Raw genomic sequence first — 16,666 nt, 5'->3', positions numbered from 1 at the left:
TGACCCCGCCTCCGAAACCCCAGGGGGCAGGCTGTCAAGGGGGGCGGGGGGAGCCGGTTTCACCGTAGTAAGAAGAAGAAGAAGAAGAAGAAGAAGAAGAAGAATACATTTCATTTCTAAGCGCCTTTCAAAACCCTCAAGGACACTTTTCAATCATGGGATAAGTACTTTTTTGTGCGGGTGAGCAGCGGCAGCCATTCGCGCCAGCGTTCACTCTACCCGGAAGTAACACAGCAGCAAAGTTATGAAAAGAAGAGGGAAGAAAAGAAAGAAGTAGAAAAAAACAAAATACAGGAGCTGATGGAAAGGCAGCCACTCTGGCGGCGCCATTTTGAAGTCAAAAGAAGAAAAAAAACTAAATACAAAAATAAGAAACGGATTAACAATTTTTACATTGATTCTAATGGAAAATGTGGTTTTGGTTTTCAACAAAAAATAACAAAATAATATGACAACATAAAGACACAGAGAGTCATGCATTCTTCAGCGCTTGCTGTATCCTCTGTGACATGAAGCAGTTCTAGAGTAGCGCGCTAGTCTCACAAGGGACCGCTTCATACCTGGAATCCTCCCGCCGAGCTTCGAGACTCTCCGTTGGGGAGTCCCGTTTGTCGCCGTCGCCGCCGTCGCCGCCGTCCTGGGTGACAAACGTGCACTCGGAGCAGCTGCTCTCAGAGAGACCATTCGCACTGCCGCTATCTGACACAAGAAAAACAAAAATCACAGAGCGCCATGACGGACGGATGTCCAGCGCCTCTCGTCTCCCGTCTTGAGCAGTTTTTCTGAACGACAGTTGCTAGCGTAGCAATCAAGACGTTGGGATGAAAAGGACTAAAAGCTAGCTAGCTAGCTATTTGCTATCTATTAGCTGACTAGCTAGCTATCTAGCTGGCTTTCTAGCTGGCTAGCAAGCTATCTATCTGTATATCTATTAGCTATATGGCTGGCTAAATGTCTAGCTAGCTAGCTATTAGCTATCGAAATAGAAATTCGATATATGCTGTATGTATTTGTATTGCATATCTAGCTAGCTAGCTATTAGCTATAAAAATAGAAATTCGATATATTCTGTATGTATTTGTATTGCATATCTAGCTAGCTAGCTATTAGCTATCAAAATAGAAATTCGATATATGCTGTATGTATTTGTATTGCATATCTAGCTAGCTAGCTATTAGCTATCAAAATAGAAATTCGATATATGCTGTATGTATTTGTATTGCATATCTAGCTAGCTAGCTATTAGCTATCAAAATAGAAATTCAATATATGCTGTATGTATTTGTATTGCATATCTAGCTAGCTAGCTATTAGCTATCGAAATAGAAATTCGATATATGCTGTATGTATTTGTATTGCATATCTAGCTAGCTAGCTATTAGCGATCAAAATAGAAATTCGATATATTCTGTATGTATTTGTATTGCATATCTAGCTAGCTAGCTATTAGCTATCGAAATAGAAATTCGATATATGCTGTATGTATTTGTATTGCATATCTAGCTAGCTAGCTATTAGCTATCAAAATAGAAATTCGATATATGCTGTATGTATTTGTATTGCATATCTAGCTAGCTAGCTATTAGCTATCGAAATAGAAATTTGATATATGCTGTATGTATTTGTATATTGTATATCTAGATAGCTAGCTAGCTAGCTATTTAAAATTTTTTTGATGGAATTTTCTCCCAATTATGACAAAATAGCAGATGGCGAATAGATTGCAATCGAAAAACCAATACTGTGACTGTAAAGTGACATTGAGAGTTTTGAAAGGTGCTTAGAAATGAAATGGATGATTATTAGTATGATTATCATTTACTAGTTATTTGCTATCCATTAGCTCTGGATGGCTAGCTATTTATCTGGCTGGCTAGCTATCTATCTATCAGTGACGTGCAGTCAGGGGAGGCAGGTGAGCCCGTGCCTCACCTGTCATCATGGAAATATCAAATGACAAAATAAATTAAACAGTTACACTTATTGAGTGATTTGTACTTTAAAGTTCTTTTCCATTTTACTTCACCATTTTTTGATTATTTTTTTTCAAAATGGCTGAATTTTCACATTTACCGTTCAAATACTAAGTAGAGACTAGCGGTGAGGCAGCAGCCGGCTGAGCCTCACCAAGGATTGCGCAATGACTATGCTAACTGTCCTGGCTTGCTCTGCAGTGAGACCGCATTGCTGTCCCTAATAATAATAATAATAATAATAATAATAATAATAATAATAAATAATAAAAAAGAAATTATTATTAGTATTAGTATTATTAGTAGTATGAGCATTAGTTTTAGTATTATTAGTATTAGTATTAGTATTAGTATTAGTATTATTAGTAGTATGAGTATTAGTTTTAGTATAATTAGTTTTAGTATTATTAGTATTAGAAGCCGAAAGAAAAAGAAGATTAGTATTAGTATTATTAGTAGTAGTATTAGAATTATAAGTAGCAGTATTAGTATTATTATTATTAGTAGTAGTAGTATTAGTAGTAGTAGTAGTAGTAGTAGTAGTAGTAGTGTTAGTAGTAGTAGTAGTAGTAGTAGTAGTAGTAGTAGTAGTAGTAGTAGTAGTAATAGTAGTAGTAGTAGTAGTAGTAGTAGTCGTACGAGTAGTAGTAGTAGTAGTAGTATTAGTAGTAGTCGTAGTAGTAGTAGTGGTAGTACTATTAGTAGTAGTAGTAGTAGTAGTCGTAGTAGTAGTAGTACTATTATTATTATTGTTAGTAGTAGTAGTAGTAGTAGTAGTGGTAGTAGTATTAGTAGTACTATTAGTAGTAGTACTAGTAGTAGTAGTAGTAGTAGAAGTAGTAGTAGTCATAGTCGTAGTCATAGTCATAGTCATAGTCATAGTCATAGTCATAGTCGTATTAGTATTAGTATTAGTATTAGTATTAGTATTAGTATTATTAAAAGCTTACAAATAACCACAATCATCGCTGGGAAATTTTGGTTAACCTTGTTTTGAAATGGATATTTGTTTTTGTAATTCCTATTTCATTTTTTTTCGAACTCCATGTTCTCATCCAAGTGGCATCGTCAGCTAACTAAAATTTTGCTGGTAGCTTTGGCCTTATATTATGTATATATCCCTACTGTCCAAAGGTGGCAGAGGACTATTCCCTGACGCTACACTGATTACTTCTCTTGTGCTGACTGATTATGGGGTCTACGACTGGCCTGATTGCCCCATTTGCTCTGGTATCACCTCATCAGCATCACTTAGCCTATGTGGTAACGATCTCAGAAGTGTGTTGTAAGCACGATCTAAATCAAACCTCGCAAACCCGCCGCGCCGGCCCGCGCGGTGACGGTGTGGCGGCGCTTGCCTTGTCGTTGCCTCTTTTTCTTCTTCACCTTGACGGCCTTGACCACCAGCTCCTGCCACACCTCCTCCTGCCCGGGGGAGGCGCTGTCGCGGCGGGAAGCGGCATCCTCGGAGGCTTTTTCGCGGAGACTGTCCCGGGAAGTGACGGAGCTGCTGCGACTGCGCCAGCGTCCCCCCGAGACGACGCCGCCCTGACGAAAAACACAACAAAATGGCGATTTTCAAAAAATAAATACATAAATAAATAAAAAAAACAATGTTTTTGTTCTCCACAATTTAAAAAAAAAATCTAAATTGGTGATGAAATGATTTTCTGCATTTAAACATTTTCTACAATGGCGATTTTTTAAATTTTTTCGGCAATTTTCAAAAATAGAGCTTTTCTACGTTTGACAAAAAAACTAAAATTGTGATTTTCAAATTTCATGAGGCATTTTATAAAATGGCAATTTTCTACATTTAAAAAAATTACGGTGATTCGTTGCCAATGTTTTGAAATTTTTCTAAAATGGCGATTTTCTGCATTTAAATATTTTCTAAAATGGCGATTTTTTAATTTTTTTTCAGAAATTTTCAAAAATAGAGCTTTTCTACATTTGAAAAAAAAAACCTCAAATTGTGATTTTCAAATATTATGGGGCATTTTATAAAATTGCAATTTTCTACATCTAAAAAAATGACGGTGATTCGTTTCCAATTTTTATAATAATAATAATAAATTAAATTTGTAAGCCTTTTTCAAAACTCTCAAGGACACTTTACAGTCAGGGGATTATTTGATTTCGTGCGGGGAGCAGCGGCAGCCATTCGCGCCAGCGATCACTCTACCGGGAAGTAACACAGAAGCAAAGTTATGAAAGGAAGAGGAAAGGAAAGAAAGAAGTAGAGAAACAAAATACAGAAGGCGCTGGAAAGGCAGCCACTCTGGCGGCGCCATCTTGAAATCAAAAGAAGAAAAAAAACTACATATAAAAATATGGAACGGATTAACAATTTTTACATTGATTATAATGGAAAATGTTGTTTTGGTTTTCAACAGAAAAAAATAAAATAATATGACAACACAAAGACAGAGTCATTCATTCGTCAGCACTTGTTGTACCCTCTTTGTGACATGAAGCATAATATTAATACTACTACTACAACTACTACTACTACAATAATAATAATAATAATAATAATAATAATAATAATAATAATAATAATAATAATAATAATAATTTGTAAGCGCCTTTCAAAAGTCTCAAGGACACTTTACAGTCAGGGGATTATTTGATTTCGTGCGGGGAGTAGCGGCAGCCATTCGCGCCAGCGATCACTCTACCGGGAAGTAACACAGAAGCAAATTTATGAAAGGAAGAGGAAAGGAAAGAAAGAAGTAGAGAAACAAAATACAGAAGGCGCTGGAAAGGCAGCCACTCTGGCGGCGCCATCTTGAAGTCAAAAGAAGAAAAAAAACTAAATACAAAAATAAGAAACGGATTAACAATTTTTACATTGATTATAATGGAAAATGTTGTTTTGGTTTTCAACCAAAAAAACCTAAAATAATATGCCAACACAAAGACACAGAGAGACATTCATGAATGGTCACCTGGTCCTTGTCCGCCGCCGCCTCCTCCTCCTCATCTCTGGCCCCGCCCCCTTGGCCGGATCCACCTTCCACGATGACGCCGACGGTCCTGATAGGCTGAGCCACCTCCACCCAACCGGTGGGGGCCACCACGTTGCCTTGCGACGTCAAAGGCCAAGAAAGCCGCACGGGGTCGTGAGACGGCGAACGGGAGACGCCCTCCGGACTGTCCGACAGGCGGATGAGGTCTCGGTCTCCCTTCAGGATGAAGATCTCGTTGTCGCAGCAGGACAGCGACACGATGTCTCCGCCGCTTTCCAGGGCGCCGACCAGCGCCTGCGCGACAAGCGGCGTGAGCCTCCCCGCCGTCGGTAACCGACGGCGACGCCGCGTGGCCACCTGCTTGACGCAGTCCACCACGTAGACGCCGTATTCGTTCCAGCTGAGGAGCCAACCCTCCTTGAGGAAGCAGCTGAGCAGACCCAGCTGACGCTCCGACGGACGGTAGGCGCCCGCCGGACTGGGACGGGCGAAGATCTCAAAATGGGGAATCTGTCAGGCAAATAAGGCGTGAAAGTGGGGCGAAAGGAGGGCGAAAAGGGGCGAAAGGAGGGCGAAAGTGGGGCAAGACCAAGACTGGATGTTGAGTCCATGGCGGTACCGATCGAGTACCGATCGAGCTTTTCAAAAACACTTCATTCACTGCCATTCCCGAATGTATTTGGGAATTGAGAAGCATGACCATTCCCGAATTGGTTTGGGTTTTGGTTTTTCACGCTTGGGTGCCGATAAAGCGCTGGTCAGACCTCTCGCAATGTTTTTTTTGTCCCTTCCACGAGGGGGCATCATTTATTGTTATGATTATTATTAGCTATCTATTAGCTAGCGAGCTAACTAACTTATCCTGTGACTGTAAAGTGATCTTGAGAATTTGAAATGCGCTGACAAAGGAAATGTATTGTTATTATTAGCTATCTATTAGCTAGCTGGCTAGCTAGGTAGCTAGCTATCTAACTTATCCTGACTATAAAGTGACCATGAGAGTTTTTAAATGGGCTTATGAAGGAAATGTATTATTATTATTATGAGCTATCTAATAGCTAGCTAGCTATCTAACTTATCCTATGACTATAAAGTGACCTTGAGATTTTGAAATGCGCTGACAAAGGAAATGTATTGTTATTATTATTATTATTATTATTATTATTATTAGCTATCTATTAGCTAGCTAGCTATCTAACTTATCCTGTGACTATAAAGTGACTGACATTTTGAAATGCGCTTATAAAGGAAATGTATTGTTATTATTATTATTATTATTAGCTAATGATTAGCTAGCTAGCTCGCTAGCTAACTTATCCTATGATTATAAAGTGACTGAGATTTTGAAATGCGCTTATAAAGGAAATGTATTGTTATTATTAGCTATCTATTAGCTAGCTGGCTAGCTAGGTAGCTAGCTATCTAACTTATCCTGACTATAAAGTGACCATGAGTGTTTTTAAATGGGCTTATGAAGGAAATGTATTATTATTATTATTATTATTATTATTAGCTATCTATTAGCTAGCTAGCTATCTAACTTATCCTGTGACTATAAAGTGACTGAGATTTTGAAATGCGCTTATAAAGGAAATGTATTGTTATTATTATTATTATTAGCTAATGATTAGCTAGCTAGCTCGCTAGCTAACTTATCCTATGATTATAAAGTGACCTTGAGATTTTGAAATGCGCTCACAAAGGAAATGTATTGTTATTATTAGCTATCTATTGGCTAGCTGGCTAGCTAGGTAGCTAGCTAGATAGCTAGCTAGCTCGGTAGCTAGCTATCTAACTTATCCTGACTATAAAGTGACCATGACAGTTTTTAAATGGGCTTATGAAGGAAATGTATTATTATTATTATTATTATTATTATTATTAGCTAGCTAGCTATCTAACTTATCCTGTGACTATAAAGTGACTGAGATTTTGAAATGCGCTTATAAAGGAAATGTATTGTTATTATTATTATTATTAGCTAATGATTAGCTAGCAAGTTAGCTAGCTAACTTATCCTGTGACGATAAAGTGACCTTGAGATTTTGAAATGAGCTTATAAAGGAAATGTATTGATATTATTATTATTAGCTATCAATTAGCTAGCGAGTTAACTAACTTATCCTGTGACGATAAAGTGACCATGAGACTTTTTAAATGCGCCTATAAAGGAAATGTATTAATGTGATTAGAATCATTAGCTATCTATTAGATAGCTGGCTAGCTTTCTATCTATTTGAGTTACTTCCAGGTTGAGTAAACGCTGGCGCGTGTGGCTGCCGCTGCTCACCCGCAGAAAAACTTATCCTGTGACTGTAAAGTGACCTTGAGAATTTTGAAAGGCACTAAATTATTATTATTATTATTTTTCCGATGTTAGCGCTTTGTGACCGCTTCAGATGTTACTAAAGCGCTATCAAAACCAATATGTATGGATTGCATTCTGTACCACTGCCCCCATTTCAAGCTCAGAAAACTCCAGACCCATATAACTTAGGAATTAACTATCTATTTATGCTGAAAGAAGAGAGTGTAAGGTTTCTAACGCTGTATTGAATGTTGATGTAGTCCAAAAACTCCATATTATGTGGGTCCTGCAATTGGAGTGAAAATGACAAAAACCCTGGCACATTTAAGCACATCGTCTACCAGTCAATGAAATGGCAAACGCAAAATCCTTACTGGTAAAATCTCAAGTTTACTATTTGTTATGAGTCGCGGTGAAATTTGAAGCACAACGCCGTCAGTAAATACCGAAGCGTTGAAGATAGCTTTGAGGAGACTGGTGTCCACCACGTGGCCCGAGACGTCGGACCTCCACAGTCGCAGTCCCGGTCGGGCCGCGAAGACCTGAAGGTCGCTTTGCTTGCAAAGAGCCGGCAGGAAGCAGGCCCCGAATCTGCCGCTACTGTCACACACACACAACATTTTGTTTACCAAACACAACAGTTCATGTGAAAACACGCTGGCAACAACAGCAAGTGGAGGGATGTCCAAAATGCGGGCCGGGGGCCAAATGCGGGCCGTAGTCAATTTATACCCGGCCCGGAGCTTCCATCATAAAAATCAATCACATCTGCGACACATATAGAATGAAGACATTGGGCAGTAGCGCCGTTAGCTGCATGTGCCAAGTGCTGCCATTTACAGGCTCAAGTTGGAACTGCAAATTAGAATATGAGGTTTTCAAAAATGACGAATTTCAGCATTTTGGGAAAATGTTGTCAAATGGTACACATTTTAAAATGGTGATTTTCTAATTTAAATGGACATTTTCAAAAATGGTGATTTTTCTAAATTAAAAAAAAATATAAAATGGGGGTTTTCTCAATTTTTCGAAACATTTCTAAAATGGTGATTTTATAATTTTTGGGGGGGAAATTTTACAAAATAAGAGATTTTCGAGATTTGAAAAAAAAAAAAAAATAGTGATTTTCAAATTGTATGAGACATTTTTTTTATTAAATTGGTGATTTAAAAAATAAATACAATAAAATAGCAATTTTCTAAAATTTATTGTGATTTTTAAACATTTTCTAAAATGGTGAATTTCTAATTTTTTCGGGGAAATTTTCCAAAATAGAGATTTTCTATATTTGAAAAAATAATCTAAAATTGTGATTTTTAAATTGTATGGGACATTTTTTATAAAATGATGATTTTATTAAACTTTATTAACTTTTTTTCCAAAATTGTGATTTTCTATTTTTTTTTTTTTAAAAAATTCAAAAATGACGATTTTCTAATTTTTTTGATTTTTTTAGATGGTGATTTTCTACTTTTTAAAAATATTTTTCTTAATATTTTTTTAACATTCTAAAACATTTTCTAAAATACCGTTTTTTTCCCCCAGAAATTTTCTAGAATGCCAATTTTCCACGTTCGAAAAAAAAATCAAAAATGGTGTTTTGTAATTTTTTTGAAAATTTTCTAAAATGGCGATTTTCCACATTAAAAATTGAAAATGATTATTTTCTATTTTTTTGAAATTTTTCTAAAATGATGATTTTCTACATTTAAAAAAATCAAAAATTATGATTTTCAATTTTTTTTAAATGCTGATTTTCTACATTTTTTAACATTTTCTAAAACGGCGATGTTCTATTTTTTCCCAGAAATTTCTAGAATGCCGATTTTATACATTTGAAAAAAAAAAATCTAAAATAGTGATTTTGAAATTTTTGGGAAAAATGTATAAAATGGTGATTTTCTACATTAAAAAAAATCAAAAATGATGATTTTCTATTTTTTTTAATCAGCATCAGAATCAGAATCATCTTTATTGCCAAGTATGTAGAACACACAAGGAATTTGTTTCCGGTAGAACACGCTGCACTAGTATCGTTGTCAAACAAAACTGCTAAGTGGCACTCACTATACAGTTCCATTTTGGCTACTGTTGAAAGAGTTCATGGTGATTTTCTACATTTTTAAACATTTTCTAAAACGGCAATGTTCTATATTTTTCCAGAAATTTCTAGAATGGCGATTTTATACATTTGAAAGAAAATCTAAAATGGTGATTTTGAAAGTTTTGTGAAAATGTTCTAGAATGGCGATTTTCTATATTAAAAAAAAATCAAATATAATGATTTTTCAATTTTTTGGGAAAAATGTCTAAAATGGTGATTTTCTACATAAAAAAAAAATCAAAAATGATGATTTTCTATTTTTTTAATGGTGATTTTCTACATTTTTAAACATTTTCTAAAATGGCAATGTTCTATATTTTTCCAGAAATTTCTAGAATGGTGATTTTATACATTTGAAAAAAAATCTAAAATGGTGATTTTGTATTTTTTTCTAAAATGGCGATTTTGTACATTTAAAAAAAATCGAAAGTGACAATTATCTATTTTTTTAAATGGTGATTTTCTACATTTTTAAACATTTTCCAAAACGGCGATTTTCTGTTTTTTTCCCTGAAATTTTCTAGAATGGCGATTTTATACATTTGAAAAAAAGCTAAAATGTTGATTTTGAATTTTTTTGGGGAAATTTTTCTTAAATGGCCATTTCCGATATTTAAAAAATCGAAAATGATGATTTTTTTTAATTTTTTTGAAAATTTTCTAAAATGGTGATTTTCAACATTTAAAATAAATGAAAGTGATAATTTTCTATTTTTTTTAAATGGTGATTTTCGACATTTTAAAATATTTTCTAAAACGCCGATTTTCTATTTTTTTCCCGGAAATGTTCGAAAATGTCGCTTTTTTACATTTGAAAAAAAATCTAAGATGGTGATTTACATTTTTTTTTTACATTTTCTAAAATGACGATTTTCTAAATGTAAAAAAAATGTGAAATGTTTTTGTGAAAATTTTCTAAAATGGTGATTTTCTACATTAAAAAAATCGAAAGTGACAATGTTCTATTTCGTGAGGTGTTCCGAGCATGCCCCGCTGGCAGGAGACCCCGGGGACGACCCAGAACACGCTGGAGAGACTATGTCTCCCAGCTGGCATGGGAACGCCTCGGGATTCGCCAGGACGAGCTAGAAGAATTGGCTGGGGAGAGGGAAGTCTGGGCTTCCCCACTGAAGCTGCTGCCCCCACGACCCGGCAGAAGATGGATAGATAGATGGATGATTTTTAAACATTTTCTAAAACGATGTTCTATTTTTTTCCCAGAAATTTTCTAGAATGTTGATTTTCGACATTTGAAAAAAAAATCTAAAATGGTGATTTAGAATTTTTTTTAAATGTTCTAAAAAATTGAAAATTATGATTTTCAATTTTGGGGGAAATTTTAAATTGTCTCCAAAAAAATTTGAAAATGACGATTTTCTAATTTTTTTTTGACATTTTTCAAAAATGATTTTCTACATTTTAAAACATTTTCTAAAATGCCATTTACAGTTTTTTTTACCGGCATTTTTTTAGAATGTCGATTTTCTACATTTGAAATAAAAATCTAAAATGGTGATTTTGTAATTTTTTTGAACATTTTCTAAAATGGCGATTTTCTACATTTAAAAAAAAATCGAAAGAGATAATTTTAATTTTTTTTAAATGATGATTTTCGACATTTTTAAACATTTTCTAAAACGGCGATTTTCTGTTTTTTTTCCCAGAAATTTTCTAGAATGGCGATTTTATACATTTGAAAAAAAAATCTAAAATGGTGATTTAGAATTTTTTTTGAATTTTTTCTAAAATGGCGATTTTCTATATTTAAAAAAATCGAAAATGATGATTTTTTAATTTTTTTTGGAAGATTTTCTAAAATGGTGATTTTCTACATTTAAAATAAAATGAAAGTGATAATTTTCTATTTTTTTAAAATGGTGATTTTCTATATTTTTAAACATTTTCTAAAACGCCGATTTTCAATTTTTTTTACCCAGAAATTTTCTAGAATGTCGATTTTCGACATTTGAAAAAAAAATCTAAAATGGTGATTTAGAATTTTGTTTAAATGTTCTAAAAAAATTGAAAATTATGATTTTCAATTTTGGCGGAAATGTTTCTAAAATTTTCTACATTTTAAAAAAATCGAAAATGATGATTATTTTTTATGGGGATTTTCCAATATTTTTAACATTTTCTAAAATGGTGATTTTTTACGTTTTAAAACAATTTATAAAATGACGATTTTGTTGTTTTTTTCCCCCAGAAATTTTCTAAAATGGCAATTTTCTACATTTAAAAACAATTCAAACATTTTATTTTCTAATTTTTTGGACATTTTTCTCAAATGGCAATTTTCTGTTTTTTCCCCAATTTTTTTTTCTAGATTTTCTACCTTTGAAAAAAAAATTCAAAAATGGTGATTTGGTCTTTTTTTTTTTGACATTTTCTAAAATGGCGATTTTCTCATAGTTTGACCATTTTCCAAAGCGTCAACAACGAACACAAGAATGAAAAGTCCACTGACCTCTTCCTGGGTTTGGCTCCGAGCTGCTGTAGCCGCCGCGTGTGGGTGCAGTACAGCAGAGAGCGTTGCTGCGTGGACACCAGCAGAACCTGGTGACTGTAGTCCAGCTGCACCACCCCGCAGGCTTCCTGCAAGAGCAGCACCGGCGTGCACGTCCCCTGCAGAGACACCAAGCGCCATCAATTGCGATCAGGCGCCGCCAACACGACGTTCTTACCTGATCGAGGTCCAGAGTGGAAAAGACCACTCGTCCTTTGTCGTCCCCGGAGAAAAGCTTCATGCCGTTGGCGCTCCACGACAAAGACGTGACCGTTCCTTTGTGGAGACCCACCACGTCGAAACGCCGCAGCTAAACATGCGGCAAAAGTGATGAAAGGAAAAGGAAAGAAAGAAGTAGAAAAACTCTCACGGCGCCATCTTTAAGTCAAAAGAAGAAAAAAAACTAAATACCAAAATATGGAACGGATTAACAATTTTTACATTGATTATAATGGAAAATGTTGTTTTGGTTTTCAACAAAGATAACAAAATAATATGACAACCTAAAGACACAGAGTCATTCATTCTTCAGCACTTGCGAAGCACCTTTCAAAACTCTCAAAGACACTTTAAAGTCACGGGATAAGAACTTTCTTTGTGCGGATGAGCAGCGGCAGCCATTTGCGCCAGCGTTCACTCTACCTGGAAGTAACACAGCAGCAAAGTGATGAAAGGAAGAGGAAAGGAAAGAAAGAAGTAGAAAAACTCTCACTGCGCCATCTTTAAGTCAAAAGAAAAAAAAACTAAATACAAAAATATGGAACGGATTAACATTTTTTACATTGATTATAATGGAAAATGTTGTTTTGGTTTTCAACAAAGATAACAAAATAATATGACAACCTAAAGACACAGAGTCATTCATTCTTCAGCACTTGCTAAGCGCCTTTCAAAACTCTCAAAGACACTTTAAAGTCACGGGATAAGAACTTTCTTTGTGCGGGTGAGCAGCGGCAGCCATTTGCGCCAGCGTTCACTCTACCCGGAAGTAACACAGCAGCAAAGTGATGAAAGGAAGAGGAAAGGAAAGAAAGAAGTAGAAAAACTCAAGAAAATAAAGCACAGCCATCTGCTGGTCAACTACGGGACAGCAGTTACGAACAAATGCATCAGCTCAAAACTGTCAAGGACACTTTACAGTCACGGGATAAGAATTTTCTTTTTTTGCGTGCGGGTGAGCAGCGGCAGCCATTCGCGCCAGGCTTTACTTTTGTCCATGGGTTCATTTTTGTCCATGTTAGCACTTAGTTTCAGCTGCGGTTAAAGTGCCAATATGTATTGTATTCTGCAGTGGCCCCATTTCAAGCTCATATAACGCCAGACCCATATCATTGAGGAATTAACGATTTTTATGATCAAAGAATTTATTAATATCATTATTAAAATTAAAATTAAAATTAAATTCAAAATTACAACTACAACTACAACTACAACGACAATTAAATTCAAAATTAAAATTAAAATTAAAATTACAACGACAATTAAATTCAAAATTAAAATTAAAATTAAAATTAAAATTACAATGACAATTAAATTCAAAATTAAAATTAAAATTAAAATTAAAATTAAAATTAAAACTACAACTACAATTAAATTCAAAATTATAATTAAAATTAAAATTACAATAACAATTAAATTCAAAATTCAAAATTCAAAATTCAAATTCAAATTCAAATTCAAATTCAAATTCAAATTAAAATTACAACTACAACGACAATTAAATTCAAAATTATAATTAAAATTAAAATTACAACTAAAACTAACATTAAAATTACAATTTACAATTTAAAATTACAATTACAATTACAACGACAATTAAATTCACAATTAAATTAAAATTAAAATTAAAATTACAACGACAATTAAATTCAAAATTAAAATTACAACTACAACGACACTAATCCAAACCTGACACCGCGACCCTAATGAGGAATAAGCGGTACAGAAAATGAGATGAGATGAGAACTACAACGACAATTAAATTCAAAATTAAAATTAAAATTAAAACTACAACGACAATTAAATTCAAAATTAAAATTAAAACTAACATTAAAACTACAAGTTACAATTAAAAATTACAATTACAACTACGACAATTAAATTCACAATGAAAATGAAAATTAAATTCAAAATTAAAATTAAAATTAAAATTAAAATTAAAATTACAACTAAAACTACAACTAAAACTAAAATTAAAACTACAACTAAAATTACAATTAAAATTAAAATTACAACTACAACTACAATTAAATTCAAAATTAAAATTAAAATTAAAATTACAACGACAATTAAATTCAAAATTAAAATTAAAATTACAACTACAACTACAACGACAATTAAATTCAAAATTATAATTAAAATTAAAATTAAAATTACAACTAAAACTAACATTAAAATTACAATTTACAATTTAAAATTACAATTACAATTACAACTACAACGACAATTAAATTCACAATTAAATTAAAATTAAAATTACAACTACAACGACACTAATCCAAACCTGACACCGCGACCCTAATGAGGAATCAGCGGTACAGAAAATGAGATGAGATGAGAACTACAACGACAATTAAATTCAAAATTAAAATTAAAATTAAAACTACAAGTTACAATTAAAAATTACAATTACAACTACGACAATTAAATTCACAATGAAAATTAAAATTAAATTCAAAATTAAAATTAAAATTAAAATTAAAATTACAACTAAAACTACAACTAAAACTAAAAATAAAATTAAAACTACAACTAAAATTACAATTAAAACTACAATTAAAATTACAACTAAAATTACAACTACACCTACAACGACAATTAAATTCACAATTAAAATGAAAATGAAACTGATCTCACCTGCTTGTTGCGACCCGGCAACGGCGACACAAGCTGGAAGATGGCTACTCGGCCCGACGCCGTTCCCACGGCAACCAGATCATCAAAGCAGCTCAGCAGCTTGACGGAAGTGATGGCGTCGCACTTTCCCTAAGCACGCAAACAAACGTGCGTACACACGCACACACACACACACAGACAGACACACACTCTGGGCTTTCGCGGTTTTGAGGGGTACTCGGGGAAAAGATGGACGATGAAAAAGAGCGCCACCTCCAGGCTGTACTTGTTCATGTGCGCCAGGCGGCGACAGTACAGGTACAACATGCCGATGCTGCTTCCCACCGCCACAAAGTCGCGACTGCTGTCCACCGCCGTCAAGTAGACCACCACCGAGCGGAAACCGCGTTGGACCTGCGGATAATTTCATTCGTCGAGACTTACGAACGCTTTAGCTCACAAACTTTTCCAATTACGAACATTGAATTTGCGAGAATATAATCTTGGCATACAAACCATACCACACCTCCTTTCTTTGAGCGCAGACGTGGTTTGTTATCGAGTGGAGTACTTTTGCTATTTAAAATGGCATTTTCTCTGTAGATCTATCTCTTATTTCTATTTATAATTGCATTTTATTTATTATTGTCTCCATGCTTGTCTGTGACTGTGTGCGTTTGTGTGACTTAGCGTACGAGTACCAGTAGGCTAAGTCGACCATTGCTACGTGTGGCTAAGGGTGTTTCCGTGTTGTCTAAGCAACGGTCTCGGGCAATAGAAGAGGTTGAAATTTTTCTGTTAATTTGGATGAACGAAAATCAGCTAGCAGGGGACAGTGTGAGTGAGGGTACGGCAACTTTACTCGGATATCAAGAGGCAACTACATCAATGACCATCACAAAGGTCAATAAAACCACTTGATTATACACTACAGTTGATTTCTTCAATTACAATACAGTCGCACATTTATTATACATGAATTAAGGTATATTTTGTGTAGTTTTAAGGCTTATTTAGTCGAAAATTACGCTTTATAGGGACCTGCGAATGGATTACTCTCATTTTTAATGGTTTCTTATGGGAAATAAATGTTTGGAAGATGAACTTTTCGCCTCACACACACTTTTTGGGAACCAATTAAGTTCGTAAACTGAGGTATCACTGTGTCACCAAAAGTATATTTTAAACCGAATGCATTTGCCGTCTTTTTATTGTAAGTAATAATGGTACAGACAAAAGTTGTTTAAACTTTCATAAATTCATATTTTTGATTCTGTGCTCCATACATTTAATCTTTCGTAATTCATCTACAGTATGTGCCTATAATCTGTGAATATGATCGTAGCGTAAAATAAATCAATCAATGATTATTCTTATTTTTTTTTACTTTGGCCGGGATGGCGTTCAGCAGGTGCTGGAGAGGGCAAAATTCCCTCAAGACAGACGGCTGGTTCTCCATGTTTGAATTCTGCTGAGGAAAAACAATGATTATTTCTTCACCAAAAGTGATTTTTACAAGTGTTCAGTAAACGTTTGGAGGCATTAAAAAATAGAAGATAACAACGGCGGAAAGCTTCGTGTTTATGGACAAAAACAGGGCGCTAGTGTGTTTTGAGCTAGCCAGCCGGAGGCTACGCTTAGCTAACCACCAAGCTTTATCACAGCGGGATAATATTATTAATGAAGGGAGAAAATGTCACACTCACGGTGTAATGTTGCCTGGAATAAGTCGCTCGTTTGTCCGTCCAGATGTTATTCACCCCATCAGCAGCTGGATGGTAAACACAGACGACATCGCCCTGTCAATCCAGCAGACGTCATATTGTTATCGTCATCTAAATGCGTCCGACTCGTGCGTCCCGCCATTTTAATTGTGACGTAATCACTACGCGCAATGTGCTTTTTATTTCTGTTTTTCTTAACTCTCATGTCATTTGAATTAAAACGTTAACAATTCGACAAATCTAC

General features: G+C 34.6%; 1 protein-coding gene across 1 annotated transcript in view; it reads right to left on the bottom strand.

Annotated features, from left to right (window-relative positions):
• The window catches only part of tecpr2 (tectonin beta-propeller repeat containing 2), a 42,793-nt gene that overhangs the window by 21,019 nt on the left and 5,108 nt on the right, over positions 1 to 16,666 (bottom strand). Inside the window, exons 2-13 of the mRNA XM_089004918.1 lie at positions 16,405 to 16,497; positions 16,086 to 16,166; positions 14,972 to 15,112; positions 14,720 to 14,848; positions 12,042 to 12,173; positions 11,825 to 11,982; positions 7,700 to 7,853; positions 5,303 to 5,455; positions 4,925 to 5,239; positions 3,281 to 3,521; positions 561 to 699; positions 1 to 31 (exon numbers count right to left, since the gene is read on the bottom strand). The exon at positions 1 to 31 is cut by the window's left edge and continues 102 nt beyond it. Of these exons, the coding sequence (XP_088861044.1) occupies positions 1 to 31; positions 561 to 699; positions 3,281 to 3,521; positions 4,925 to 5,239; positions 5,303 to 5,455; positions 7,700 to 7,853; positions 11,825 to 11,982; positions 12,042 to 12,173; positions 14,720 to 14,848; positions 14,972 to 15,112; positions 16,086 to 16,157 (1,665 nt within the window). The 5' untranslated portion in view covers positions 16,158 to 16,166; positions 16,405 to 16,497. The remainder of the gene's footprint in view (positions 32 to 560; positions 700 to 3,280; positions 3,522 to 4,924; positions 5,240 to 5,302; positions 5,456 to 7,699; positions 7,854 to 11,824; positions 11,983 to 12,041; positions 12,174 to 14,719; positions 14,849 to 14,971; positions 15,113 to 16,085; positions 16,167 to 16,404; positions 16,498 to 16,666) is intronic.

The sequence above is a fragment of the Hippocampus bargibanti genome, linkage group LG09 (assembly GCF_051943395.1).
Source record: "Hippocampus bargibanti isolate YZ-2025 linkage group LG09, ASM5194339v1, whole genome shotgun sequence".
Lineage (NCBI taxonomy): Eukaryota > Metazoa > Chordata > Actinopteri > Syngnathiformes > Syngnathidae > Hippocampus > Hippocampus bargibanti.
The sequence above is the reverse complement of the archived record's forward strand: the minus strand, read 5'-3'. Positions and strand labels throughout refer to the sequence as shown.